Source organism: Grus americana, chromosome 14 (genome assembly GCF_028858705.1).
Source record: "Grus americana isolate bGruAme1 chromosome 14, bGruAme1.mat, whole genome shotgun sequence".
NCBI lineage: Eukaryota > Metazoa > Chordata > Aves > Gruiformes > Gruidae > Grus > Grus americana.
The window spans coordinates 12590953-12618896 of NC_072865.1; the positions used below are offsets into that span (position 1 = coordinate 12590953).

Consider the following 27944-nt stretch of genomic DNA (forward strand, 5'->3'; position numbering starts at 1 on the left):
GGCTCCTTTACATTGCTGGGAACACAGGTGACTCAAATCCACACTAGTTCTAATGGCATGGTTGGCCATTCTTGTGCATTTTCCCTTCTTTGAGCTCCAGCACTCACCATACATTCACTCATCCCATTGCTATGGGTGCTGCATGGCAGCCCAGCATTTCTAGCTTCTGGGCTGCCTCAGTTTTAGCTGAGCAGGCATCATAGAGGACTCTTTGTAATGCAGCTCTGCAAATCTCGCACCACCCTGGAGCTGCAGGGTGCTCAAATGCTTTAGTCAGTTAACTGCTCGGAGGTGCTCTGCTGACACAGTTTGAAAGCCATTGACTCAAGCTTTTTGAAAGAGCTTTTGGCACAGGCAGGCTCTGGTAGGGTTTGCAACGGTGCGATGGGTTGGGAAGTTGCAGTTACTAACAAGAGGCAATCTGAACAGTTCTCAAAAGCTGCAAAGTGATTTTCATGTGCTGGCTGATGTTTCCATTGGGCAAGCACCCTACTATTGCATGCTAAATATCGACGGCACAGTTGTGTTTCAGGCAGCTTTTTAAATATTTCTGTTGGCATTTTAACCCAAGAGGCGGTGCTCTGGGCTTTGAGAACTAGGTTGTTTTCCAGCTGTCACACCAAACTTTGTAGGTCCTTGGCCAAATCTTCAAGACTGATTGATTCTCCCTACTGTGACGACTGGAGTTCCAGACAAGCTCCAGCACTAGCAGCTCTTGTTACTCTTCAAGTCTGTAGCTGGGGGGGAAGAAGTGGAAGAGCAGCAGCTGGGCATTTACAGCCAGGACCGGGCGAGCAGAGCCGTGGTTCTGCTGGCTGGAGCTCTTCTCATGCTCTTGGGCAACAAGGATAAACCTCTGCTATTTGAATGGGTCCTTCTGAGTGTGGTCAGGGCTGTTCTGTGTACTTCGCACTGTGTAAAACTCTCTTGCTTCCTCAGGTGTTGGGGAGAGGCTGTTATGCTCTTGAGAAATAAGCTTTTGAAAAAAAAAATCATGAGAACGTTCAGTGCAAGTAAATAGCTTTTATGTAAGACTTTTTATTATAGCTGTTGGTGAAGGCAGACTCCCTTTGCTAAATCAGCTATGGAGAAACAATGTATTATTTGAGTTTGTCACAACAGTAATTGCTTTTTATTTTTAAGCTGAGCCCCCAAAACAGCTGAATTTTAGATTGATGTTAATTGCTTCCAAACTTGGCTTTATCAGCTTTAGTTTTCTCAGTTTGTTGCTGAAGGTATTTTTGTGGCTTGAAGTACTCTGAAAAATGCAGAGCCCTCCAGCAGTACTGTGTGGGGTTCATTAATCTTGTCTTGACTTTGAGAAATGTGAAGCAAGGTGAGGGAACAAGGAATCAAATTGGTTGAATCAGTTGTGTTTGTTTTGGAAGCAAAGACAATATTTCATTATTTAACCCAGCCGCTCTTCCCAAAGTCCTTGTACAGAGCCATAGTAGACATTACTGCTGACAACAACTGACCCCCTTGAGTGAGTCCCAATTCTGGAGCCTTGCTGTGCTGCCCCAGGAGGCTCCTTCCTCCATGGACTACAAGAAGCAACGCTGTTGATGGCTGGCTCTCACGCAGGTCTGTTACCTCGCGCTGGCAGCGTGGCTGACTGTGAAAAGAGGCAGAGAATGTCTTGGGTCTTCTCTCCCCATCCAAACCTGGGGATGGATGTAGTGGGAGAGAGAGGGACCCAAGGAGCTCCATCCCTGAACCCCCAGGAGAAGCTAAGGGATGTCCAAGGTTGGTGTGTGCCCTTGGTCCCTGTGCTCCCCTTAGGACATTGGCAGCCAGCTGAGGGGGCCAAGAACTGAGCTGTGACGCAGGACAGGCAGAAAACTCAGCTGAAAGCAGAGGTGGATGTCTGGGGGAGGTGCAGGCTGTGCTGTGTGGTTGGAGCAAAATAAGAGTCTGATTTAATGACCCAAAGTGCAGAAAACAGAAGGTTTTTAGAAAAGAGTTTGTGTGCTCTGAGTGCCTTGCCAGTGGGGATTCATGGCAAGCAAACAGCTTAAGATTCCTCCAGCAAGTTGCAATGTGTGTGTTTATTCTTATATATACACAAGCTCTTTTCAAAACCTCTCCAACTTTAACACTTTGAGTCATTAAATCATTGTTTATCTCAACCTCTTTGATCATATTTCTGTTTAGGTGAGAAATACCAGGCTGAAATATAATTTAACAGGCTGGAATCAGCCTAGAGCACTCTTCTTCTAGTCCCCTTTCTCGGTGAAGATCAACCCTAATCCTCCTGTAATACCTGCAGCATCCATCCAAAAGGTATTTGTTCAGTTATTTCTGTGGAGGGACATACACTGATTGAGAAGATTTTCTACAGAGCCCTGTCTTCTCTGCCAGCGTCCCCCAGGCAGGAACGGTGCAGCTATCAGAGGAGCACATAGATGAGAGCTGCGTGTTTTCATCCTTTGGTATACAAGTGATATAATGTCCTGTTCCGCTTGCTGAGCTGATGTGGATGAGTGCACTTTCTCCTGAGGATAAGGACAGGCAGAACACACAGTGTCAGAAAAGAGCGAAGCAAAACCCTACAGATCCCTTATGAGGCAAAACTTAATGGTATTGATTTACATCGGCTCTAGATATGACCATATATAAGTTGTGCTGTTGAACTAAACGAACCATTTTATAAGTAGCCATTTGAAAGATGGCTGGTTGCTGGGTTTCTTGGGTTGAGCCTCTGCATGCCTGGCTGCTTCCCGGGGGTGCTGGGGTGCTCAGGTGCAGCGGGGCACCTAGGAGGGAGCCCACAGGCTGGGACCACTAAAATGCATGGGGCACTTCTGAACCTGCAGCCACAGACTTGGCCAAGAGCATTTTCCATCTGCTGACACCGGGTGAAAGAAGAGGGGCAAAGCAGGAGGGCACAGGGAGGCAAGGCATGGTGTTAGAGGTTCACTGTCGTATTTTTGTGCTACCAACCAAAAATTCTTGGTAGCCAAAAAAGCCCTGCAAAAGAAGTTCTCTCTGCCGAATGCTCCGTACAGCCCAGGTGCTGCTCAGCAGGAGCGATAGCTGTTATCAGCCTGGGTACTTCTCATATTGTTCAACTTTTTTCTCAGTTTCTAGGGAAACACTTTATAGCACTATATTTATCGGAACATCTTTCCAAACACCTCCGCCAACACTTAATTAATGGAACTTTTAAGCCTGGCTCCAGCTTCTGCAAATTAATAGTGTGCTCCCTTACGGCAGCTGTGGAGCAAGTGAGACGTACATACTCTCTGAAATAAGGCAGAGGGGCAGCTCCACCATTTGTCTGCGTGTGCTGAGCCCCCTCCCGGGAGGTGAGGCGATCACACGCTTCTGCCATGTCTCAACTCTGCTTTTATTAGTGTGCCCTGGGGAATCTGCACAGATGAAAATTCCCTTGACAAAGAGGTGGGCCATAAAAAAAATTAACTTTTTGGTGTCTTTCAGCATGTCCTTTCTTCAGCTTCAGTGTCTCTGCACAGAGTGGCAGCTAGTGAAGATCTGGAAGAGGCTGTGGAAGCAGTTCCAAAGCCAGGGATATCCTGGGGCAGAGCCAGCTCTAGGGCTTGGCAAAAATGGGCAGCTGCCCTAGGAAGCAGCAGGTTGCCCAGAGCAGGAGAGTGGGCTGGACCTCTTTGCCAGCTCTTGCCCACACTGGCTGCCTGGAGGGGCAAGGCTGGCAGCTGCGATGCCAGGGGCTCTCCAGGACTCTCTCCTTGACTTTTCAGGGCTGACCCTCGGCATTAGGCTGGCAAAAGTCAATTTGTCTCCCTGTTTGGGACTTCTTGAGCCAGCTGTGCCTAGAGGCTGGGAGTGCGGAAGCTAGAAGGGGGTATTAGGATGTCTTGAGAGACAGGACGGCTGCAAAACTGCAGCCGGGTGGTAGGCAGAGGACCAGATTAGCTGTGTGAGGGTTAATTGGGCACTGAGAGTCATATTGACAGACCTGTGTTTTCTTATAGAACAGGCATGATTTTGTGTCTCAAAACCAAAAGGTATTGGTGGGGCCATAGGTGGAAATCAATTTGCTTTTGCTGTCTGCTCAGTGAGTTAAATTTCCCTGAGTTGCTTTTGGGCAAACACAGGAAGATAGTTTTGAGGTCCTGGGTAGACATATCTGCTGTGAATGCTGTCTTGGGAGTAGAGCTGCGATGCTGAGAGCTGCAGTGAGCTGTTACCAACTCCAGATCCTGCTGCAATAGTGTGTGAAGCTGCAGAACGAGCCATTCACTGCTTGGGAAAGAGCATTTATATGATCTCAGATATGAAGGATGCTGTATCAAAACAAGTTTTGTGCTCATTGCTTGGCCATGTGTCTAGGGCCTGCTATCGGGTAGTATAAATAACTGTCGATAGACTATTAACCTGGAGCAGAGTGCATCTGTGATGCAGATAAGAAACATGCTCCTCTTGCCTACTTCAGTCTTTCCACTATTTATTTTGCCCCTACTGTGCTGTGGCAATGAATCATCAATGATGTGACTCCCTGGTCTGGCAAACAGTCGGAGGCCTGAGCCTCAGCTGCTGGCTGAACTTACTGTCTTGCCCCATCTGTTAGCCGAGGACTTGCCATCACGTGTCCCCTGAGCAGCAGCCGCTGCCTCCCCAAGGTCAGAACATTAAGTAAAAGCGGCTGCAGTCTGAACATAAGCTTTACCATCTGATGGACAGGAACCCTGTGGAGCTGATGCTTTCAGGGAGTCTTTGGCTGTTTCAGAGTGAATCCATTATAGGGCAAGTTATTTAAAAAAAAAAAAGCTGAAAATAACCCCAACAAACTGGAGGCATGCTGAATAAATGTAGCAAGGCTGGGCTTGTATTTGCAAAAGGACTTGCGAACAGACATGTTCGGCTCTTGTGCTTGTATCCCTCAGCACAAACCGAGTAACTGGAGGCCAAAGCAATCTACCTGTAAGCATGTGAACAGGAGTGAAGGGTCTGCCTGTTGCAGGTGACTTGTTGCAGTTGACGCAGTTTCTGCTCTCTGTTCAGTCGGTGAAAGCTTACTATGGCCTTATGCAACTCAAGTCCTTCCCGGGATATGATGCCTAGACTGCAGGGAGGATTTGATCTCATGCTTGCCAGATGCTCTTCTGTTTATCACATTTGAGAAATAGTAAATCTGGAAACTTTTTTTTTAAAAAGCATCCTTGCAGAAAAAACCCCCGTTAGAAACAGAATCTCAAATTGTAGGGGGCTGTAGGGGGACAGGAGCCAGGTTTCTGGCTCTGTCCTGGTGTACCTGTGATAAATGGACCAGCAGCTAGCTGACTCTTTGACTGCACATTGGCATTGCTATAAGCTCAGAGAGGAGGAAGGGAGAAAGAAAAGGGCTCTGCTTGCTGTTAGTGAGGGATGGGAAGGAGTGCGCAGGATGCTGTTAAATACTCGGCTATCCATCTGTTGTTGGGTCGGAGTGAAGGAGAGAGTGAACTGAGCAGGGCCTTTCCCTTTCCCGGGCTCATGAGCTCATGCCTGCATGAGAGCAGAGGAGACATGTTGTGGCTGTTTTGGGGTCATCTTTGTCTTCTGTCACACCTCCCGAGGTCTGGCACTTACAGCTCGTCTCTAACTGTGGCTCTGTGCATAGGCATAGAGTATTTCTGCCTAACAGTAGGCACAGACATTTTCCTTGCTTTTCCTTTGCCCCCAAAGCTTTAATGCACTCCGTGTCTGCTTGTTTGTTCGCTATGTGACCCTCACAGCCCAAGCACCCTCCCTGTGGGAATATTGGGTCACTGCTCCAGCATGGTACCAGATACCATGGTAAAAGCAGCCCCCAGTGGTTATAGTTCTGGGCAAGAGCATGTCCTGATGATTCTGAGTTCTTTAAAGGTCAGTTCCAGAAGTCGAATGTGTGTAAATAGATTACTTCACTTAGTCCTCAGTTCCTTAGCCTAATCTGGAAAATCACCCAAACTCCCAGTGAGCTCAGATGATGTTTTTTCCATCCCCTTATCTCCAGAGTTAATCTACTGGCATTTAAGTTCTGTTCAACTTTGCCTTAAAGGCCAGGACCTGAAAACACAAAGTCTATCTACTTGTTTTTGAAGCCTCCTTTCCATGGACACCAGAGGGCTGTGGTGATGGGCCAGCTCATCACTCACTGTCAGTAGACTAGTCTGGAGACCTGTCCAGGGCTTGCTCTTCTCATGAACTTCCTGAGAGCTCTGAGGACTTATCTGAAAACTGGCTGGTATCTACTCAATAGGGAATGTAATAGGAGAATAAATAAATCTGACAAAAGAAGATAGGCAGGAAGAGCCTGGTTCATGTTAATTTAGTCAAGATGTTCTTAGGACTGAGAGCTGAGTGGTCAGGCAGCTGGCCAAGATCTGTGACATGTTTCTGAGCAGACTCAACCAGGGTCTTGGGTATTTGGAGGACTAGGGCAAGCAGAGAACATCACGTGAGTCCAGACAGATTTTGAGTTACTCTGTGGAAAGGAGGTGGTTGGGAGGCACGGGCCATTCCCTTTCCAGTCTCTGCCAGAGAAGCTTCTTTGAGGCTTGTGTGTCAAGATATGAACTTTCTCTTCACTGGTAGACATCCCTGGAAAATTAATAGACTGCCTTCTTTGGGAATTAAACTGCTTTTTGGTATTTTGAGCCATGCTAGAGTGGAAGAATGCAGGGGTTTTTTCTCCATTTCCATGCAGCTGGAATAGATTTGGTCCCATTACTGCCATTATTTGCAATTTCCATTTTTATGGGCCATAATGGGGATGTGATTCTCAGACAGAGCTGGCAACTACAATGAAACATGGCTTTTTTATATCTTGCAATTCGGCTACTGTTCAGTATGCTTTCCTGAGCCCAGTGGATCTGGGTCTAGTCCAATGCAGGCACCTAGTGTTCTTGTATTGCTTATACTGTTCCCTGCAAGCCACGCTCAGAGCCCTTGTTGACGTTGTCTCCTTGCAGCGACGTGAGGATCCGTTTAGAATTACTCCTGGTGACACACTGTAAAACAGAAGAAGTTTCTGTTGGAGCTCAAAGCTGTAAACTGATTCAACTAACAGTGTCCCTCACCTGAAATACCTGTTGAAGTTAGTAACAAAGTTTAAATGGCCAGAAAATTAATCACAAAACAAACTAACTTTCTGTATTCATCCTCAGTTAAAATGCACTGCACCAGCTTTCCAGAAGTGTCACTAGGGTTTTCAGTGCTTTGTGATTGGCAGGTGCTATTAAGTTTCCAACAGCTTTGCAGACCCCTAAGCAGAGAATTTAAGCCCAATGGGAACGTGCTTCCCTGGTTACCCCTGGGTGAGCAGCCTGGCTGCTCAGTACTGCCAGGGATCTGCCCACCCCAGGTTAGGGGCCAGTTTCCCCACTCTGATCTGGAGCAAATGACCCACAAAACCAAATGATTGTGACTCAGTTGTCTTTTTTTGAGCCTTGTGCCTCTATGCTTGGTTGGTGCCGCCTCTGACACTTGAAAGGAGCATTGTGTTTGCAGTGTCATGTTCTGGGTGTATCGAAGATGCTGGGTGCAGACACCATACCTCTTTCTTCTTTGCTTGTCTCAAAACTTTACAAATGGGCCCTCGTGATCCAGCTGACATGCCCAGGCCTTCCTCCTCCATAGGCTTTTAAACCCTCAAACTGATCTTGTTTCTGCTGGGTTTTGTCAAATTTCAGCTCTCTGGGTCTTTGCTTGTTTCCAAGGATGTCTGGGCAGTAGGTTTTAATTTCCAGTAGGGCTCTTAGTTTGTCTTTCATTTTGGTATGCAGCTTCACGGCTTGTTTTCTAGTCCGCAGATCTGATGGTGCTGACCCTTGACCAGGTACACCATCAGCAGTATCATTGCGATGCTGCTGGCCTTACCCCTCTGTTTTCCCCTTGAGCTGTTCTTTTCTTCTGTTTCCCCCTCCTCCCCTTCCTCCCCCCCCAAGTTCTTGGACCAGTTTCCTCAGTCAGTGGCCAGGAAAATTATAGACCTGTGGTACCCAGCATATCAGGGTGTAATTTATTTGCAAGTGGCCAGTTATCAAACTGAAACAGACCTTTAAAATCAACCTGCAGGGAGATAACTGGGAGAGGCAGCAGCTAGCTCCCAGTTATGGGTCAAACTTGAAGTTCATAGAACCTGAGAGTGGAGAGTCCATAACTGATGCCACCAAGTGACTTCTAGGTCATTTCACTCCTTTGTGGGGAAGAAGGTCTTTCCCTTTGCATTGCTCTCATCTCCAGGAACGTCTGTTTCTGGGAATCTTCTGCAGACAAGCATAGTGAGACGTTCCTCCTGGAAGCTTTTGTGCTTGTTAGCCAAAGGAAATCACAACTGAACAAACACTTCCAGACCTTCTTAGGCTGGCCTCAGAAATGTGCTGGTAGTGACTCCTGGGTAGGATCTGGGTTGCATCTGAGCTGTGTGTCTGCACTTAATGTCTACAAAGCCGTCCCAACTGTTTGCTTTTTCTCTGTCCTGCTGCTTGCCCAGGTTGACATCCTCTTGTTATTTGAAGTGAGAAATGTGATGAGGTTTTTGTGGAGAGTATTCAGAACATGCACTTAGTGGGGGACATAGAAGGAGGTTTAAATAAAACAAGAAATTTAAGTGCGCTGTTCTCGAATCAAGGACTTTCCATGTCCTTGCTTAGAAAGAACACCTATCTGAAGCCTAGATACAAGAGCCAGGTTCATACAAAATGAGCTGGTGAACATGTACTCTGGGGGTGAAGGTTTCTGGCCACGACCTCTGGAACTAGCTTTATCAAACTCTGATCTTTATGGTAAAGCTCATATTGAGGTAGCGGAGTTGGAAATGCATGACATCTCAAAGATTACTTTCATCTCGCTTGACTGATGTATTTTGTGTTAGGGTACAGCGAACTGGTTGGGCAGTTCAGAAATTGTGGCATTAGAGAAGGGACTAAGGAGACACACCATTCCCTGTGAACACAAGGCAATCAGTCAAATACTTCAAGGGGCACACTCCTTGGGAGCTGCACAGATGAACTCTGCCATGCTGTGCCTTAAAAAAACTCGGGATGTACAGTCCTATGTTGCCTTCAGAAAAGAAGTAAAAGTGCTCCCTGCTATTGTCTGGTAATGAATGAGCTGGGAACTGGTTTCGTGTGGCTCAGAGCCACATGGGGTGTCTGGGAGTGGTGTTTCAAATAAAATGTATTCCAGAAATCAATGTATTCCAGAAATCAATGTATTATCTTGTCTGTGCCAAGTCTTCCATTAGCGGGGTAACAAGAAGAAATTCTTTCATTCCTCTAGATTCTTGAAACTGGGAAACTATCCAGGAAATATTAGAAGTTAGACAGCCAATAGCTGTATTTGTCTTTTATTGTCCAAGGTGTAAACAAGCAGTGGGAAAAGTACACAGCCTGGGTATATTAATATACAGCTTCATGCCAGGACTCTTCCACCGGTCTTGACTGAATGCCTCCCATTTAACAGTATTTCCCTGCAAATATTGCTTGCAAGAGCAGAGCAGGACTTTCATGCTTTTTGATTTGAAAGTCTTGCAACTTGCAGGCTTTCGGCAAAGATGGGAGTAAATGTCTTCCCTGGTTTGAAAATCAGAACTCAGTATGGGAATGCCAGTAAAGACTAAGATGGTGTTTTGATAAAGTGTTATCTTTGAGAAACAAAGGTGTGTGGATAAGGCAGGACTTTTTTGTTTTTATGGGAAAATTTGTAATGAGACAGAGAAGATAAATGCTTTTAGCCCAGGAGCAGCAGCTCACCCTTGAAGAGTAGCGGGCTCTGCTCAGTCGGTCTCAGAGCACCGGAGTTTTGCACCTGGTTATTGCAGGAGGCATCACATAGATTTCTGTGAGAAATCTGGCCACTCAGAGTATGTTTAGCATGAGTCTAAACCTGGATTTTTCCAGCTCATTCCCATGCCAGGGAAGGCTGTGTCAGATCTGCATCAAGTTACTCCCTGTTTGTAAACTAATGAGATGAAGATAAACTTGAGATAGTTGTATGTGTAATGGGGATGTCACTTATGTCTCTGTAAAGTAAAACTCTTTTGTACAATAACCGAATTACAAACATTCTTGTTTGAAAGTACATACTGAAGACTGTCTTCAACATTTATAGAATATGGAAGTGAAATGAATGACAATTAAGGGGAATGCTGCTGGTAAATAAGGTGCTTTAAGTCAGATCTCCTGAGCACAGCTATTTTGTATTTGTCATTTGAACATATTGCCTGCTCTTTTTAGGACTTCCATATGTTATGAGGTAGGCAAGAGCCACTTGTGTGGGAAATAGAGGATAATCACATTATTAACATGGAATACACACCAAAAGTTAGGTTTAATTTTGTGCTTCTTTCATCATCTTCTGTTCTTCATTAGACTACTCTGTAGTTTGGTAGATGCAGTGGGCTTACTTCTGAGGAGCAATTCTCATTAGGAACAATCAAGAAATTTTTGATTAAAGGCATGTTTGATCTTTGGTTTTGTTCAGCATTTACAAAGGATAAATGATTGTTACATCATCTCTGCTGCACTTTGTAGTATGCCTAAATTCCTACCTATGCCTAAGCCAGAGAGATAATTTTTTTCACGGTCGTAGAGTATTTGGTAACCTCATTATAATAAGCAGACCCTGCATATCTGAAAAGTATTGTTATGTTTATGTGAAAATAATATTATGTTTATTTGAAAATAAAAGGGGAATATTCAGCATGTGAAGGGGGCATTGGGAGTAAGATTTAAAGACTTGAAAGTATATTATAAGGAACAAACGTAGTGCCCAGGTCCTGCAAACTCCAAGCAGATGTGTAAGATTGTGATGTGTGATTGCACAGGGCTTTGCACAAGAGCTCTCCTGCAGTAGCTGTTAGTGGATCCCAAACACAGTAATTGCAGCAGCTGCCCTTCCTCCACGTAAATACCACAATCTTAATCTAATGCTAATTTCATAAGTTAATTTTAGCTTATATTTTAGGTGACAGTCTAATGGTTTTTAAGGATTGTACTTACATGCATCAGCCTTGCAGCAATATCCGTTCGTATGTGGGTGTAAATTATGTAACACTTGATCTGCTGCCTCGAAAGAGCAGAGCTGGGGTTTCATCCTTCGCTGTATGAAAAGTAGAGATGGACGTGGCTGCTGGACTCCCGCCTGACTTCCCTGCCAGGGGAGAGGCCCTAAGGCTCAGGCAGTGCCCAGAGACTCTCTGGGCCCGGGTTGGTGTCCCACCTCTGTCGCACATTTCCTGTGTAACTGTGCAAACTGCTGTCTCTCTCTCGAGGTCTCAGACCTTCATCTGTATGACGACCATGGTAAAGGATCGCATTTTCAGCCCCAAATCCAATTTCCATCCAGAAAAGGCAAGAACTTCTGCTGGTGCTAAGGAAATTGCATGGACCAGTAAGAAGCTCATTTTTTTTGTTGTTTTTCTGGGATTGTTACTTGGAGCCCCTCATGCCTTGCCTGTCAGCCCAAACCTGGGCAGTCTCAAAGCCTGAGGTGCGTGCAGAGCTGGAGCCCTTGCTCGGCCCAGAAGTCTCCTGAGGTCCCGCAGCGTCTGGCAGCTCCAGCACGCACCCGCTCCCAGATGGGAAAGCGCTCCTAGCACGTACTGATTGACTGCGCAGCCCACGCACGGCAATTTTAAAAACATTCAAATAGCCTGTCGTCTTTGCTTCATCTTGACAATTGATTTTAATCAGCGTTATCAGCTGCTTAAAACACTCAATTCTCTGAAGCACCGTAGCGTTCAGCCTGCAGGAGGTACGTGGAGTGGAGGTGCAGGATCAGTGAGGTTAGCAGTAGTTTTGTCCAGGAGGAGGAGGAGGCCTGATGTCCTCGTTTCATTGTTCGTGGTCCTACTTGAGCTGCTGCTGTTTGCAATTGTGTGGTGCATTTTCAGCCCCACACCATCAGCGGAAGCAAGTTGGTTTGCAGAATGTTTCTGAGGTTCCAACAAACATAGAAGGAGCAAACCTCATCCCTTCCCACCTGCCCTACTGCCACGATTTATTTGGTAAAAAAAAAAAAAGGCACTCAAACTAATCATATGACTGAGTTATTTTGATATGTGGAATGCTGTTTATTTCTGGCTTGTCAATACTTTAATTAATTTCAATCTGTTTCTAAACCAGAAGTGAAGTACATAACTGATTTGAATCTGTTAGAAGTTGTCCTGCCATCTGCACGGTCTGAAGCGAAGCGGCACAGGCAGTGTAGCATTTGAAGGCATTAAAAGAAATTACATGCTTCTGGATTAATGCTGACTTCTGATTAATATTTTTAGGTGGCAGTAGAAAAGAATGTGGTAACAGCTGGAAAGCCATAGATCAAATAATATCTTCCCTGTTGTCATGTTTCTATACTGAGACACGCGTTGTTAGATTTATGCATAAAATAACATATCTTGATTTTTAAGTTTTTAACACTCAGCCTCTCATTTTATGCCTAGGAGTAATCAGGGGAGTAGAAAGGAGGAGAAGCAAGCGACAGCTTATTTGTAGTTAAAGACCTGCATCAAATATCCTGTCAGCTGGAGTTACACAGAGGGAAAAGCCACGGCTTGGTTGAAAACAAGGCAGACTGACTCTTCCATGTACTCCCCATACGCTGAGGCCACTGTTAAATCGAGAAGAAAGCTCTTTTCTAGGCGTCCACTGCTCTGAGCTTTTAATCTTCAGTGAGAAGTACACAGCCCCTTGTTATGCGGTGCCCCCCGTGGTCCCTGGCTGCCCCCAGGAGATGCTCCAGGTTACCTCTGCAGGCAGTTATTCCCCTTCCCTTCGGAAAGGGTCCATCCAGCATCCTTGTTATCAGCCGCACTCCTCTGCCCCCAAAAGCAGTGTCTTATTTATTCAACCCTCGCTCTCTTTTCCATCCCTCTCACTCCCGCAGGAGTGCCTGTGCAGTGCCCAAGGTGCTCTCAGCACTGAGCTATTTATTAGTGATTTTTTCCCCCACTGCAGCGGTGGGGAGGTCAGGCTGTGACATGTGTAACAAAAACCAGAGGAGCAATGTGCGTGGTCTTACCAACACGACTGATCTATGCAGTTTAATTGCTGCATAAAATATGCAAAAGCACTTGAGGTCATCTAGAAAAGTTGGGATGTTTGCAGGAAAGTAGAAATGGAGCTTGAAAAAATAATTCTGCTTTTTTTTTTTCTTCACATTAATGACTATACAGAAGAGCCTTTTAAATGTGTCCATAAATGGGTTTTAAGCCCTCACTCTACATCGGTATTTCACCTTTTTCCTTAAGTGATTTCTATATTCCTACTAACCAACAATCATTTTGTTTGAATCTCATTTCCTCATAATAGCAAACCCATCAATCTCTGCTTTATTAAACAGGGAAGCATGCTTGGAAGCCAGAGCACTCAGATTTGATCAAAGATGTTATGCAAACCATTGATTTTAATTTACAGCAATATCCACTTCTTCCATTATTAACAGCTTTGAATTACTGAGACTGAATAATTAACAAATATTCCTACTTGATGATAGATTATTCAAAAGGCAGATGTACAGGAACATAGCCCAGATGAACATCCTTCCTGCACCCCCAGAGATACATATGCCTGTTCAGTGTTCCCCAGGGGAGCAATATAACACGGCACGAGAAAAATGCTCTTTGGAGAGATTTCCTAAACGCTTCCGAAACTATTATCACAGCAAATGCTCCGTAGACAAGCGTGCCAGTGTGTGTTTCTGACCCGCCGGTCTCCGTTCAGAGCCCTGGGCTGTGGCCAGCCGAGTCAAACTGTGCAGACTGGGATGCCACCGCTTCCAGGGCAGGGTTGCCTGCGTACGCTGAGTGGGAAACGTGGGCTTGAAACATTGCCCTGCTTCCTGCTCAAGTTGAAGCACCCCTCAGTCTTCAAGCAGGGCAACATCTGGTGAAGTGTGGCTCAGTGCTGGCCTCCTTTGGCATTTCAAGAGATTGTTTTGATGAGTAAAACTCAAAATCTCTGTGCACCAAAGATGACCTGAGGTGGGTAATTCTCTTCAGTGTCTGTTCATTTGCACAGCTCTTTGCAGCTGGTGAGGCTGGAAGGGATGGAGGTCTTTCTACTGGGCTTGTTCACTGAGGAGGAAGATGTCTGGGCACACAGAGCAGATGTAAGTCTTCACCTGCTATTATGGTCTCTGTCCTTCTTTGTGAGCCTAAATGAGAGGAAAATATCTGGGATTCTTACAAAAGGAGATGGACAATACCTGCCTTGCAAGGACAAATTTCCCTTTCATCCAAAACCACATTCCTGCACTCTGGGTGTCATTGCTTAGCAAAACTCAACTGAAACTCAGCATAGATCTTCCCCCAAAGCACCAAACTTGGCCAGTTATAACTTCCAAGTTACAACTTCAGAGTTATAACTTCCTTGCAGCTGTAGGAGTTTTCAATGCAGAAAATCCTGCTGCTGAAGAAGAGCATAGAGGTGTCTGCAGCTATTTCTGTCCTAGCTGCATGGTGAAAATCATTATTTCTCTCCACCTCCAGAGCCCTTTTCTCTGGCATCCCTCAAGCTCCCTCCTCCCTCTCATCCCACAGGGCCACCCGTGCCCATCGCGAGGGGAGCGGTGTGGACTGAGCAGTCAGCAGCACGCCGGGGCACCCGGCTGCTTTCCCCTGCCGTGCTCCTCACCCAGCTGTGCGCCACGTGGGTGCTGTCCCTGCCGGCGAGGGAGCAGCGGACCGTACGCCTTGAGAGAAGGGATACCCTGCTTCCGAGGAGCAGATGCAGTGTGAAGAGCCTGCCGGGGTGCCTGGGGTGGCAATAGCAGCCTTGGCATTTGTTGGGATTTCCTATACAGGCACAGCTGCTTCCCAGTGGGAGATGAATGGTTAGTTGAGTTCACCCATGCTTTTATTATGTGTGGTCTTGATTGTTGTGAAATGTTTATGTCCCAGTGCAAACCCATTGCCTTTAGGATCAGAGCAGCTTATTCAAGGAACAGGACAAATGGAAATGCTTCACTCCTCTCTACCTCGCTCTGTGGGGTGATGCCCCAGGGCATCCTGGCACCAAGTGCGTTTCAGGGGGCAGCACAGCCGCCAGCCTGAGAGCCAGCATCCCTGCCACGGGGAGGGGACAGGGATCTCTCAGCAGGCAGCCTCACAGCCCTGGAGCTTCCCCAAAAAAGAGCCAGCAGGCTCAGTCACCAGCCCCCCTGCCAAGCCCCGTCCACAGCCAATGGCCAGCTCACCGCCCTGGCAGGGCTCGGGGACGAGGGAGGTGTCTGTCCCCCTCTCTACATTCTGCAGAGTGCAGATGCAAGGTGCTCAAATAACGCAGTGATGAGAATTGTTTAGGAACAGCAGAAGGATGAGCAAAGCTAGATAAGACAAAACATAAATCTAACTCTCTATCTGGCTCTGTATAAACCGTCATCATCCTCTTTACCGCTGTGCCAGCATGTATGTGCTGCCATGCTCACTCGGGAGGGAAAGGAACATCTTTTGTACGGCACTATTCAGTGCAGTTTGACGTTTTGTTTCACAGATGCAGCCTTGGAGCAACGTTAGCCTATTATGAAGACTTATTTAGACAGGTACAATTACAGCTCGTCAGTGAAGGTGCCTTTGATCCCAGCATCCCCATTGTTCCTGAGGCTTTTCATCCCCGCTGGTACCCAGCTAGCAGGCCTGTGCCCAAGACCAGCCTTTGAAGCTGTTTCTTTTCCATTTCCCCTTAATTTTCATGGTGTCATCTTCTGCTGATGACCATTATTAATGAAGGTTCTGGCATTCAGTTGTGCTCAAAATACTGATGCTTGGCAATACCTGATCTTCCCCAGCTGTGCAGCAGCCATCCGCAGGAGGAGGGCGAGCGGTGGGACTGGGGCACTCTGTGCAGAGGAGAATCGCCTTGTGCATGGCGCCCACAGGGAAGGACCTGCTCTCGGCTGCTCATCCTTTTCCAAAGCACTTTACTGCAGTGCACGTTCATGTGTCAGCAGCTCCCAGCTTCCTGCCTCCCAAAATCTCCAGTACAGGACTTTGCCACTGGGGAAAATGAGGTCTTTCAGATCAGAAGTAGCTCAAGATGGATGAAAGAGGGGGAGAGTGATTTCTAGATACAGAGGAGGAGTGACATCCTTTTCTAGGAGCAGCTGTGTGGCCAGTGACCAGTTCTGTAGGGTGGCTTGGGATTTTAGTGTTAGGATAAGGAATTAGATGCCAGTTGCCTTTAGTTTTGCGGAAGGAGTCTCTGTATGCAGTTTGGGATGGTCACTGGTGATTGAGAAGCACAGAAACTGATGCCATTTGCTTGATTTTGCATTTAGCATGTTACTATGAGACCAAGGAGGAAAACTCCTGGAGACAGTGTTCACCAGGTACTGAGAGGTGGAAAGACAGGTCAGAGAGAGGGAAGGTAAAGGAGTCCACCACGAGCTATGAAACACAAGCCCACTGTGACACAGACCTTTGTGGCATGAGAGAGCATGCAAGGGAGGCACTGCTGTATGCATGTAGGCATTTCATCTCCTACAGGCCAGTCAGAGACAGGATGATGGATGAGGCAGGTCCTTTTGATCGATAGGGATTTTCTTCTGTCAGATGGGAGGAAGTATGACTGGACCAATGTAGGCAAATTGCCAGCAACAATCACAGTGTAATTGCAAGAACTGCAGACAGAAAATGCACTCGCTGCAAGAGTTGCCCAAGATCTAATGATCCAACGCATGAGGAAGCAACGGTCTCCAGTAAAAACTGGGAAATCCACATTGAGTTCAGAGAGTGCCTTGTCAAGATTTCTGAATGCACCAAAGGATTTCCCCAGAGCTACCAGCTTCTTGGAGCCTTAATTGTCCTCATTGAAGTTGTGCTAAGTTAATAGACAGTTCTGTCTAATTAAGTGCAAACTCCTTCAGATACTGAGTAAAATCACATCTTGACTTTGCCTTTCTCCTATCTTAGCATCTATAATTGGCTTGTGCAAAACTAAGTGTCTTGCTGGATGCGAACCCGTGGCTCCATCTGACCCTTTCAGCATAACACCAGAGACCTTCCTCCATTAAGCAGGAGTGGATTTACTGACAGCACTGAAAACCGGCAGGGCAAAAGAAGCAGTGATGCCTTTGCTTCTGGGCTGCGATCATTCATTCCAACACAAGACAAAACCTGCTTCCTTACTGGGTACCCTACACCCTGAGCCACCTGTACCCCCTCTCCTGGTACACTGGTATCCCAACAACCCACCTCCAGAAGGACACGTGCCTGGCAGTGCTCAGGCCTGAAAATCTTGTAGAGAGGCGGGATGCACCCAGCTGTCCACTCTACGTGATGTTTGTTATTCTCTTAGTTTTAACACAGGAGATTATCTGGAATTAAAAGCTACCTGTGCTCTCACAGGTGAGAAAGCACTACTTGGCATATGGACATACATTCGTGAAGCTAGGATATGCAGTTGCCTTAGACCTCTTTCTTATTATAGCCATGTAATTGCAGTTGTTTCTGAGCCTGCATGTATCTGCCTAGTGCTGTGTTTTTCTATGAAAGCAGTGTGAGGCCAGGGCATCTCCTTTCAGCTCCTTATTTGCTCATAAACATCCTCACCCATCTGGATGACCCTATACCCAGTGATGTATTTCCTTGTGACACACTGAAAATCAAGGAGTTCCTAAGATGTTGTTCATACCCAATATGAAGAGTCCAACTTCAGCAGGCTGCGGTCTGACCCACTGCTGCAACTGGCAGTGGGCCAAAAAGTCGTACTCAAAGTGGCATCGCTTTTAGGGACACAAATGGAGATTGTGATCGAGTGGCTGTTCCGCAATGCAGGCTCAGGGGGAAGTCAGTCGCTAGAAGCTTATTAACGGGGCAGTGGAGGCAGGACGTCAGCAGTCTCCAATCTTTTTTAGCTTTGCCAAAATCAGGAGAGTTCAGTGAGATAAAGTGTAAAAGTGTGGAATGTATTTAGTAAATAAAAAGAGACCCCAGAGGAAGTCAAAGTAAATCAGAATAACAGTTCAGTTTTTCAATTACCTGAACAATCTCACAACATTAATCCTGGGTGCCGAATACCTGTGAAGAAATTTCCCTGCTGAATTAGTGTCAAGTGCTGCTCTTAATGCCACTTTATTTCTAGCCACACTTGACAACATGAACAAACACCCATTCCCACCTGTGGAATGTAATAGGGAAAGCTGCACAAGCAGGTGAAGGTTTAGGATGCGTTTTGTTTTGTATACATAATTGGAAATAGCTTTAAAGGAAAAGAGGCTCAAAATTTTGTATTAAACCCAATTTTATGAGGAATTAAACACTATTTATTGCATGCTGTGTATTACCTTCCTGCTTTTCAGGCTCCGAAAAAAAACCTCAACAACTTTTTTGAAATGTTTAATAAGATATTTGTGGAAATGCAGACTTAAAATGTGTTCAACATTGTGTTTGCATGTTATCCTTCCTTTTCCTTTTCTTTGCTTTCATTAACTGAAATAAATTATTGATGTCATGGTAGGGGGAAATTGGGCACTTCCTTTAATTTTTTTTTTTAAATTTTGTTCCCCCTAATTCTGGAAAAGTTATGAACTGGGGAAAAAAAAAAAGCCAGACTGCCTCTTGTGCAGCACAGAGCGAAGGGAAAAGAGAACAAGGGAAAAGATTATGTAGAAGATTTCAAAACTCAAGATGCAAAATGCTCATCTTGAGGAATTTCCCCACATGAAATGCTCTTTGTGAAACGGCACCGAGGTCTTGGTGGGAAGGCTGCCTCGCTGCAACGGGCGTGGGGACGCTGCTCTCACCCGTGCCAAAATGAGTGCTCGTGCCTGGCACCTCGGTGCTGCCCGGGCGACCCCCTCCTGACACCGCTGCAGCTTCTTTTCTTTTCTTTTCTTTTCTTTTCTTTTCTTTTTTTTTTTTTTTTTTTTTTTTGTCTGCTCCCCAGTTCGAGTGAGGGCTTCAGCGTAGCGGAGAAGATCGTGCTGCTCACCTTCATCTCCGCCGTTATACTGATGGCCATCCTGGGGAACCTGCTGGTGATGGTGGCCGTGTGCCGGGACAGGCAGCTCAGGTGAGCCCGGCCGGCCGGCCACCGCCTGCCCTTCCGCGGGGAGGCACGGGGGGAATCCCTGCCTGAAAAGCCCCGTGCCTACAGCTAAGGGCATCAGCTGCCGCGGCGAAGGGTGTCTCTGGCCGTGCATCGCACCACGGCGATGTCAGACTCTCACACTGGCCTCTGTGCATCCCCACTCGGATTCACACCGTGGCGGTGGGATCATTTTAGTATCCATCCTCTACGTTTTTAGCACTCTCAGCATCAAAAAACCCAGATAAATCAATGAAAAACAGCTAAGCAGTAATTCCTGGGAGAAGCAGGTTGGCCTCTACCCCTTTTCCATCTCAAATTTCCTGACAGCCCCTTCAGAAAACCGTGCGGCTCAGGGTCCTGTTGCAGTTGTGCAGCCGCAGCTTGGCAAAAGCTGCCAGTGATTTGGGGGGGTCACAGGCAAAACTCCTGTCTCGAGGCTTGCTGCTACCCCTGGGAGTTGTCAGCCCAGCCTCAGGAGCAGAGTGAGAAATTCAACAGCCTCTATTCATATTCTGCGTGGGATTTTTAATGGATTTAATTCTATTTTATTGTTATGATTTAAAAAGTACTCTTCAAGTTAAAATTACAGCTTCAGTCTAGATTCTTCTTAGTGCTTTCTGGAAGGATTTTCTCAATTTACAAGTTAAAACAAAATCCCCCTCCTCCACCCCAAACTCTCCAACGCAAGCTGTGAGGCTGAGCCACGCGCAGAGGCCTGTGAGCATCCATTTGCCTCGTCTGGGGGAGCAGAAAGATGCGTTCATGGAGAGAACACAGTGGATATGTAGCCACAGAAACCAGTATCGAGCTAGAGGTGACCCTGTGAAGTGAGGAGTACGTAAGAGAGGACCTTTCAGTGTGATGGAGCAAATTAGACCCAATCACAAGCTAAAATCTCTGTCCATATGTAGAGGATGCTGCACCGAAACTATTCCACCCTAATTCTGTGATCTGTCTTGCAGGAAAATCAAGACCAATTATTTCATTGTTTCCCTTGCCTTTGCGGACCTGCTGGTGTCGGTGCTGGTGATGCCGTTTGGAGCCATCGAGCTGGTTCAGGACAACTGGATCTATGGAGAGATGTTCTGCCTGGTCCGAACGTCCCTCGATGTCCTGCTCACCACAGCGTCAATCCTGCACCTGTGCTGTATCTCTCTGGACAGGTATGAACAGAAGAGCATAGAGAATAATTAAAGTTTCTTTAAATTTCTTCAGCGTTGTTGCTCGTCAGCAGTAGCCAAAGGGCAAATATGAACCTGCTGGGAACCGTAGAGCAATAAATCTCTCTCGGTAGCTGATTTTGGAGAGAGGTCCCTGAATCCTCATCAGCGTAGAAAAACTTTGAAAGGAACAAGATTTATATTGATAGAGCAAGCGAGGTTCTCAGCCGCTTTGCGGCACAGCTCTGTTTGCTTTACTGATCAGACATGGCACAGTTTCTTCTTTGCAGTAAAGAGAAGGCACCTTAGAGATGTATCCAAAGGAAAGACCTGCAGCTGTCGCAGGCGGAGGTGCATCGTGCACGGGACGTTGGGTTAGCAGGGACGTTGCTCGCAGTTATGGTATTGCTGCCAGGGGCTGCAGGGAAGGCTTGATGTGTTGTGCTGAGCCCCGTCTTCCCAGGGACTGAAACACTAAATTATCTGGCTTTCTCTCTCTTGTCAAAAAAATATTTGACAGATCTTTCAAACACTATCTGAACTGCTCTTCCTGCTGCTAGCAGCCGTACAAGCGGATGAAAACCCATATTACTAAATGACACATTGTGACGTATAGTACGAGACTATATGGAGAAAGAGCGAAAAGAGCAAACCCCCCTAAATTTTATCAGCTATTTTTCTAGAGCATCCATTTGCACATCTCCACTAGTGAAGGATAACAAGGAGGTAAATAAAGCTGGTGAAAAGAGTGCAAAACCTTTGTGAGAGATCCTAAAAACTTTTATTTTCTTTCAAACTTTTCTTGCAAAAAACCCCACTTCATTAAAATGAAGTCAAAATCCTAAATAATTTATGGCAAACAATTCTGATTTACTGTTGTCTGCAGTTTTTCAGGGTAAAGGGCAGAACTTCCCATACAGAATAGCAAGAATTTTTCCCAAGATAAATGCTTAGAAGAAAACATTTTCACCGGCTTTTCTAATAAGCAATATTTAGAGCTTTCATTTGAGTTCTGTGCCTCAGCTTTCAATGCCTTTACTATTACTTAGTATTACTAATATGGCCAAAATAACCATAATCTTTCTCGTCATCATGACAACTGATATTTAAATAGCATCTTTCATCCAAAGAGCCTGTACCCAGCCAGACTTCAAAAGATGCTCGATTAACTTCTCCGCTGAGGGCAGCTCTCCTTTGTTGTGGGAGAGAGGGGCACCGGCACGCGCAGCGTTGTATCCAGAGAGAAGCTGACAGGCAACAGCTACAGCGCGGTTCCTTGTCTGGAAGTTTAGATGGCTGGAACACGAATAGGAAGCTCGTTATCTTAAAAACGTCGACAAATTGCCACTTTGAGCCAATTACCAGTAAAGTAGATGCTAGGCACTGCGCTCTGAATGTGGCCTTGTTATATAAAATGTTGGAGTTTGATTCCCCAGCCTCTTAATTAAACAGAGGGAGATGTGCAGAGAAGGGGACACGAAGGGAAAATACTGTTTTCCCCCCTCCCTTTCACCCCCCGATCTCTGACACCCGCAGGGGATGAGGAACCTCCTGTGTGGGGTGCACAGAAGGGAACCCCCCGCTTTGTCCTGCCTGTGCCACCCTCTTGCAGACCCCCGGCACGTTGTGAGCTCTCGCTCCTGCCGCCTGTCGCTGTGGGTCCCCACGCTGCTGGGACAGCTTGTCTCCGGGCGGTGAAGGGATGGGGGGCAGCCTTGGCTCTATGACTGTCGAAATGCCTGGCTCAGAGTTAATGTTTTAGGGATACAGAACAGAGACCGCAGTTTTATACAGGAGGATTTTCTTGCTATAAATAGACCTGAGGCAGAGTTTGCAAACACCCAGCTCAGTAGAAGGAACTGGAAATGGAAAAAAACCCAAAACCTTCAACCAAAAAAAAAAATCTTAAAATGACATGGATTAGATTATACTAGATGAAACGTTCGGAGCAGAGTGTGAACACCTGGAGGTGACTACAGCTCTGTTCTTCCTTCCGCGCTCTTTTATTCTCTGCCCAGAGAGCCCTGAATTCTCTCTGCCAGACGCAGAGCTGCCGTAGCAATGGGTGAGCATCGCTGCCCACAGGAACGTACAGATGATTCCCCCTCTTTTGGACAGAGGGAAAGGGAGACCTGAGTCTGGGGACCCCCACTCCATCCCCCCATCCCAAGCCAATGCTTTAATCACTGGAATACTACACAGAAGAGGAGAACGGCTGTCTTGAAAGAAAGCAGGAGCTTTGGAGCAAACTAATTCTCTAAGCTTGTTCCACAGTTGTTCTGAAAAGGGTTTGGGAAGGCGCAGCACCCCTTGCACTGGTGCCTGAGGGGTGACGGGCACTGCACTTGAATGAGTCCTGTATCAGCATCGCTCCACTTAAGTGGCTCGGCTTCTGTGATAAAATTTTTCTGCTTTTAAAGCTTTCCGCTTACTGAGTGTGTATTTGAACCTGTTGCTCATACAGAAACATTCTGCTTATTTCTTCAGGATTAAAAGATTCTTTAACGTAGAATGAAAAATTGGCGCACACACACTGGCTAAAAAAAACCCACACCCACCAATCTTGGTGCCAAACTGACTGAAAAAAAGTGTTTAGAGCTCAGAATTTGAAGGTCCCGAGAGCTGGAGATCATCTTAAGTGTCACAGCAAAAAAAAAAAAAAAATCTTTCCGAAAATGCCTGTGAAGTTCTTCCTCATGAATGCACTGACAGACAGAAATCCCCCAATATTTGCCATCCCCCCAGTATTGACCACGTTTGACTAAATAGCAATCAAATTGCTTGAAAAGGAGCTGAGGATGAATTCATTAATGAGTGATGGGTGTGCTGAAAACCTCTGCAAGTTCAGGGCTGAGGGAGCAGAGCTGCACTGTCTGGGATACAGAAACACAGCGGCAATTTTTGACAGCTGACAAACCTGAAATTTCCAGGTGTCAGGGAATTATTTCAGGTTGCATAAATTCTCTTTCTCTTTCACTTGTGTTTACCATACATGTGCTGTTCTTTGCTCTCAGGCAGAAAGCGAGAAAAGGTTCTCCTAGCTGGTGGCGGGATGCAGCCTGACATGGATAATTATTGCAGCCTTTATCATTTGCTTGGTGCTTTCACGCTGAAGAATGACGCCTCTGCAGACTAGCTGCAGAGCTGATCTAAATTTTAGGTAATTCTCTGGTACCGTGTTTTTCTTGTTCCTCTTCTCAAAATGGCTTTATTGAGTGCTTGTTAGAGCAAAGACCACCGCACACGACACCATTAGCAGAGCACTAACACCAACATCCCCGAGACAGGCTGCTCCTCTCCAAAGGCGCTTGAATTTGCCATAGAGACTTTTCACTGTCATCTAGTCGCTGCAGGGCACATATAGCTCTCCTAGCCATTCATTCTTGCTGGAGAAGTTCATCTTGGATGCTATTTTGACTCCGTGGGTAATCATTTGGAACTTTGCCATTGACATGAAAAAAGCCAGGATTTCATCTTAGACGTTTCAAGAGGTATATTTCTTCTCCTGGTACAAGAAGGCACAATTATGTCTGTGTTTGCTGACAGTGAGTGTCAGCTGAAAGAGAAAGCCCAAGATCTCTCTGTCTCGTGTGAAGAGGAGAATCCCAAGTCAGATACGTGGCTTTCATCGCTTTCTGTTTGATCAGGCACCTCAGTGGGAATCTGACTGAGTCCTGACACTATGGGCTTCTGGGTTCTCCCAGGACCAGATGTCAAGTTCAGACTACCCACCATGGTGCTCGAGACAGACCAAGGTGGCTCCTGTAGCACTGGACTAGCTCTCCTGAACTGCTGTAAATGAAAATATTGCGGAGGTGGGTCAGTCCCTAGTCTTCCTCTCTTAAAGCTCTATTTCTTCCTCTGACTGACTGACTGACTGACTAACATGATTTTCAAACTACAACTTAGTAGGATGCCAGTAGGGTGCTGTGGCCATTGCTGAAGTGGTTTGGGTTTTTGGGTTTTTTTGCTGCCATGAAGTTGGCTGCTGTTCCAATCCCCCTCGGCAAGCAGGACAACAGGGATTTTCAACACGGCTTGGGTGGAGTGGTGATACAGAATTAATAGATCCATTTTCCGCACCAAAAGAAGGCTGAGCCCCACCTTTTAAATCTGCCTTTTCCTCCTTCACGGTGTGCCATCCCCTTGCTGTGACTGTCCTGTGAGCATCACTTCCAGGTGTGTTGGTCTGTGATCATCCTGAGAAGGTCAAGGAGAAAATGTCAACCTCACTTCACATCTGTGCTAGAGATGAAAAGTGACACTATCCAGACTTCAGTCACATTTGAATAGATACAAGTACAAAAATTTTCTAAATTGCACCTTTTTCTTGTGCGCTTTGGCAGTTTTTAAAATCCTCTTCCTTTTGCAGACTGAACTCAAAAAGTTGTGCAGTTCCTGGTGCATCTTAGTCAGAATGTGGGTACCTGACAGCGCAGTCCCACAGAGATTAATGACTTGCCACAGTAACCATCCTCTAACCCAAACGAGCAGTGCGCCCAACGCGTGCTGTTCACGGCAAGGATTTAACAGGTTAGCAAAGCCTCCTCACGTCCAACTGCTGCACCAGATTTTCCTTTTGGGACTAAGGCTTTCAAAGCATATCTTGTCCTGTGCAAACATTAGTCGAGATTTGAAAAGGCTTCCAGACAGTTTGGTTTTTGTGGTGTTTTGCAGTCATCTCCAAGCAACTTTCATGTCAGCTCAAAATACTCACTCTGCTGTGAGTAAGAGCAACATGTCTTTCTTCACCCTCTTGTGTGCAAAGCCTCAGACCTAGGCTTTAAAGGTTGCTGGCAGAAACTTGAATTTCTGTGACAATTTTTGGTTGTTTTGGGGTGGTTGTTTTTTTTTTCCGCAGTGAGAACCGACTCCCAGTGTTAAGGGGACATAATAGATGAGGAGGTAGCGGTGGATGGCCCTGAGAAGATCAGAGCAGGTAGATGAATGCCTGGGTGTCTGTGCAGGGAAGGGTGACTCAGCCCATGGTGGAGCTGTTCTCCATCACCACTGCTTCACCCGTCCTGGCAGCTGGGCTGGAGGAGCACCGACAGCACGGCTTCCCTCCCAGTGGTTTATTTAATTTTCACTAGCTGTTGCCCTTCTGTTCATTCAGACTTTATGGGAGTATGCTTTTTCTAGCTGGTGTTTTTTCTGTGATTCATATATTTCTTGCCTTCTGTTTTATTTCAGGGCATACAACTGTGGTTGGTTTTTTTTTAAGAAACTGGGTGGTTAATCTAATCCTCAGAGCTCAGTTTGGAAAGTCATTTTGTTCAACGTTCTCAGAAAGTGTTGCTTGAAAAGACTTTTATCTGATAATATCTTGTATCTATTTCCATTACTACCTCTGGGAAAAAAAATTAGCATTCAGGCTTTAATTCTCAAAGGCATTTGAGAAAATCTGGAGAAATCGCGGCAGGATAAACTGATCTTAGCGGTCAGACACAGGGAGTGAAGTACTGCAGAGACTTAGAGAGACTCTGATCTGAAAAGGTGTTTTTCCAAGGTATCAGAGGTACCTCAGGGCTCACTGAATCCAAATTTTGCTGTCACTGGGTTATGCTTTTTCATCATCCCTTTGGTATTCTAATATAAAAGAAAGATTTAGCCTTGAATTATTTATTTATTGAATTTTTTATGCATATCTATCCATTCTTTGTGGCTATAATTGCACTGCATATAAATAGACCAAGTGGCTATGATAGAGTCTCCAAATACAGTTAACCTGTCAGGAAAGGCAATTTCCTTCTCCAATATTTGCAGTACAATTTGTAATACAATTACTTCTCAAAGTCTTGGGGGGAAAAAACCAACAGAGAAACAAACAGGTCCTAAATGTCTGTATTCTTGGGCTTAGACGTACATCTGGCACCTCTGCTCTTCATGCAACCAGAGCATCCTGCATCCTCTCTCTGCTTCCTCCAGCTCTCCTGGCTGTGTCCCAGCCTGTGAAGCTTTCCTCCAAATCTACATCTCTGCTGGGCACTAGGTACACTGTTTGCCTGGCGTGTTTGAAACATTTGCAGATTTGCTATGTAACATGCAACAAACCAGACCTAGCTCTGTGTTTGTATATTCAACGCTAATCCTACTGGTATTCAAACATACCACATAATCACTGCTAAATAAAGGCGAAAGCAAAGCAGATGTATCCAAAGAGCGTTGGAGCACCAGAGTGACAGATGCTCGTTGCACCATTTACAAACATTAATTAACATTAATGTACTGTTCAGACATCAAATTAGCACAATCCCTTGAGAGAGATGATGCTTTAGAGATTCCCGAACACCCAAAACCCTGGTGCTCTGCAGTGAAAGTCCTTCTCCAGAAGAAGCCCCTGCCTGCTCCCTCCTGTTTCCAGTGCTGCATCACATCGCTCTCTGTGCGGATCTCTTTTGCACGGTGTTACAGCCAACGCAGCCGAAGCGCAGGGGGTCGACTGGCTCGCCAAAGGATGGTTGGGCCGTGGTGGGGCTCGAGGTTGGGAGCATGATGTCTTTCTCAAGGACGGGGAGAAAGCAGCTGTGCCCAGCTGTGCTCTGCAGAACATCTGCTGGCTGGCCAGGGGTGAGGGGAGGTTATTAGTGGGGAGACTTTTTAGGTTTTAAATAGCTATGAGTAAGTAATGATTAGGCAGTTGGCAATCGGATTATACAACACAAATTCCAACTCTAGTTTTGAACCAGACCATAAATCCCCCCGTGCCCTTTTCAGCCGGAAAGGCATCTGATCTCGTACAGCCCCCAGTCACTTAGGTGGAGGAACAGAGAGCCAGCACAGAGAGGGGCTGAGCGAGGGCCCATGGAGACCATCACGAGGGCTGCGAGACACAACACGTAACTGCAGAGTTATCCCTGTCGGCACTCGGCTCGGCAAGAAAACTAACACGGGATTTGCAGAATTCAGGTCCGAGAGCATTAAGAAAAATAGCGGAGCAGATGGCCATGGCACAGCCTGAGGGATGCACTGTCCTTTATTAATCTTTACAAACCCTCTAGAAATATGGTAATTTATTTTGCCACTGTTGCTGCCAATACCCCTCCACACACACCGACCCGCACGGGGACCATGAAGGACGACTCTATCTCCATTTGGCAACATACGTTTGTTTGTATTAATAGCTAAATTTATCCAGTTCCAATTAACTGTTCTCTTTAGCATTTTTCTCAGTGTAATTATCTCAACACCAGCAGGCCGTTGTTTTTCTAATAAGAATTTAATTTTGTTAGATATAGTCATTTTAGGACATTTTTTTTTTCTGGACCAGTGATGCATAACTTTGTTTTATTTGGCACAGTCAGAGACCATAGCTGATTTTCTCAGTGGGAAAAAGGAAAAGAGAAAGAGCTGTTCTGTCAAAAAAAAGTAAAAATCTGGTTATGTGGAGACCAGAATCTGGTTTCACTGAAATATCATCAAAGCCAGTAGCGCTGTTTTAATTTCACACAGGCACAAATAAATTGAGATCCTGGCTGCTTAGACTTCATTGCTTGGTCAGGGTTCAGCGGAAGAGTCTGGCCCAATCTGGGTTAACTGAGGGAGAGGAGGAGCGTGCAAAACCACAGTTTTGTGGAGCGTGCCAGCATAGAGCTCCAAAAAGACAAAGAAGGGAATTTTCCAAACTAGCCAAATTCTTAGATGTAACTTGTGTCTTGCGAGGAGAAGCAGCCTCTGAAATAAATGTCCTTGTCACCTGCAAGAGTTTTCCCTCCGTGCCGTTCAGTATCTGCAGCATCTGAGGGGGCTGCCTGGGGCTGCAGCCCCCGGGACCCCCCCGCCAGGCTCAGCCTGCGCCCCGGTGTCG

General features: G+C 46.1%; 1 protein-coding gene across 10 annotated transcripts in view; it reads left to right on the top strand.

The window, feature by feature from the left end:
- HTR4 (5-hydroxytryptamine receptor 4) overlaps positions 1-27944 on the top strand; it is a 139675-nt gene that overhangs the window by 45931 nt on the left and 65800 nt on the right. For 8 of the 10 annotated variants that reach the window (XR_008579220.1, XM_054841390.1, XM_054841389.1 and 5 more), the window contains 2 exons: positions 18834-18959; positions 19940-20140. Coding sequence is in view for 9 of the 10 variants with exons in the window: in XM_054841390.1 (XP_054697365.1) it covers positions 18834-18959; positions 19940-20140 (327 nt within the window). In the remaining variant the exon portion in view is untranslated. Of the gene's footprint in view, positions 1-14527; positions 14782-18833; positions 18960-19939; positions 20141-27944 lie in introns of those variants that run through there. The other 2 variants (XM_054841396.1, XM_054841397.1) reach the window with 2 other exon arrangements.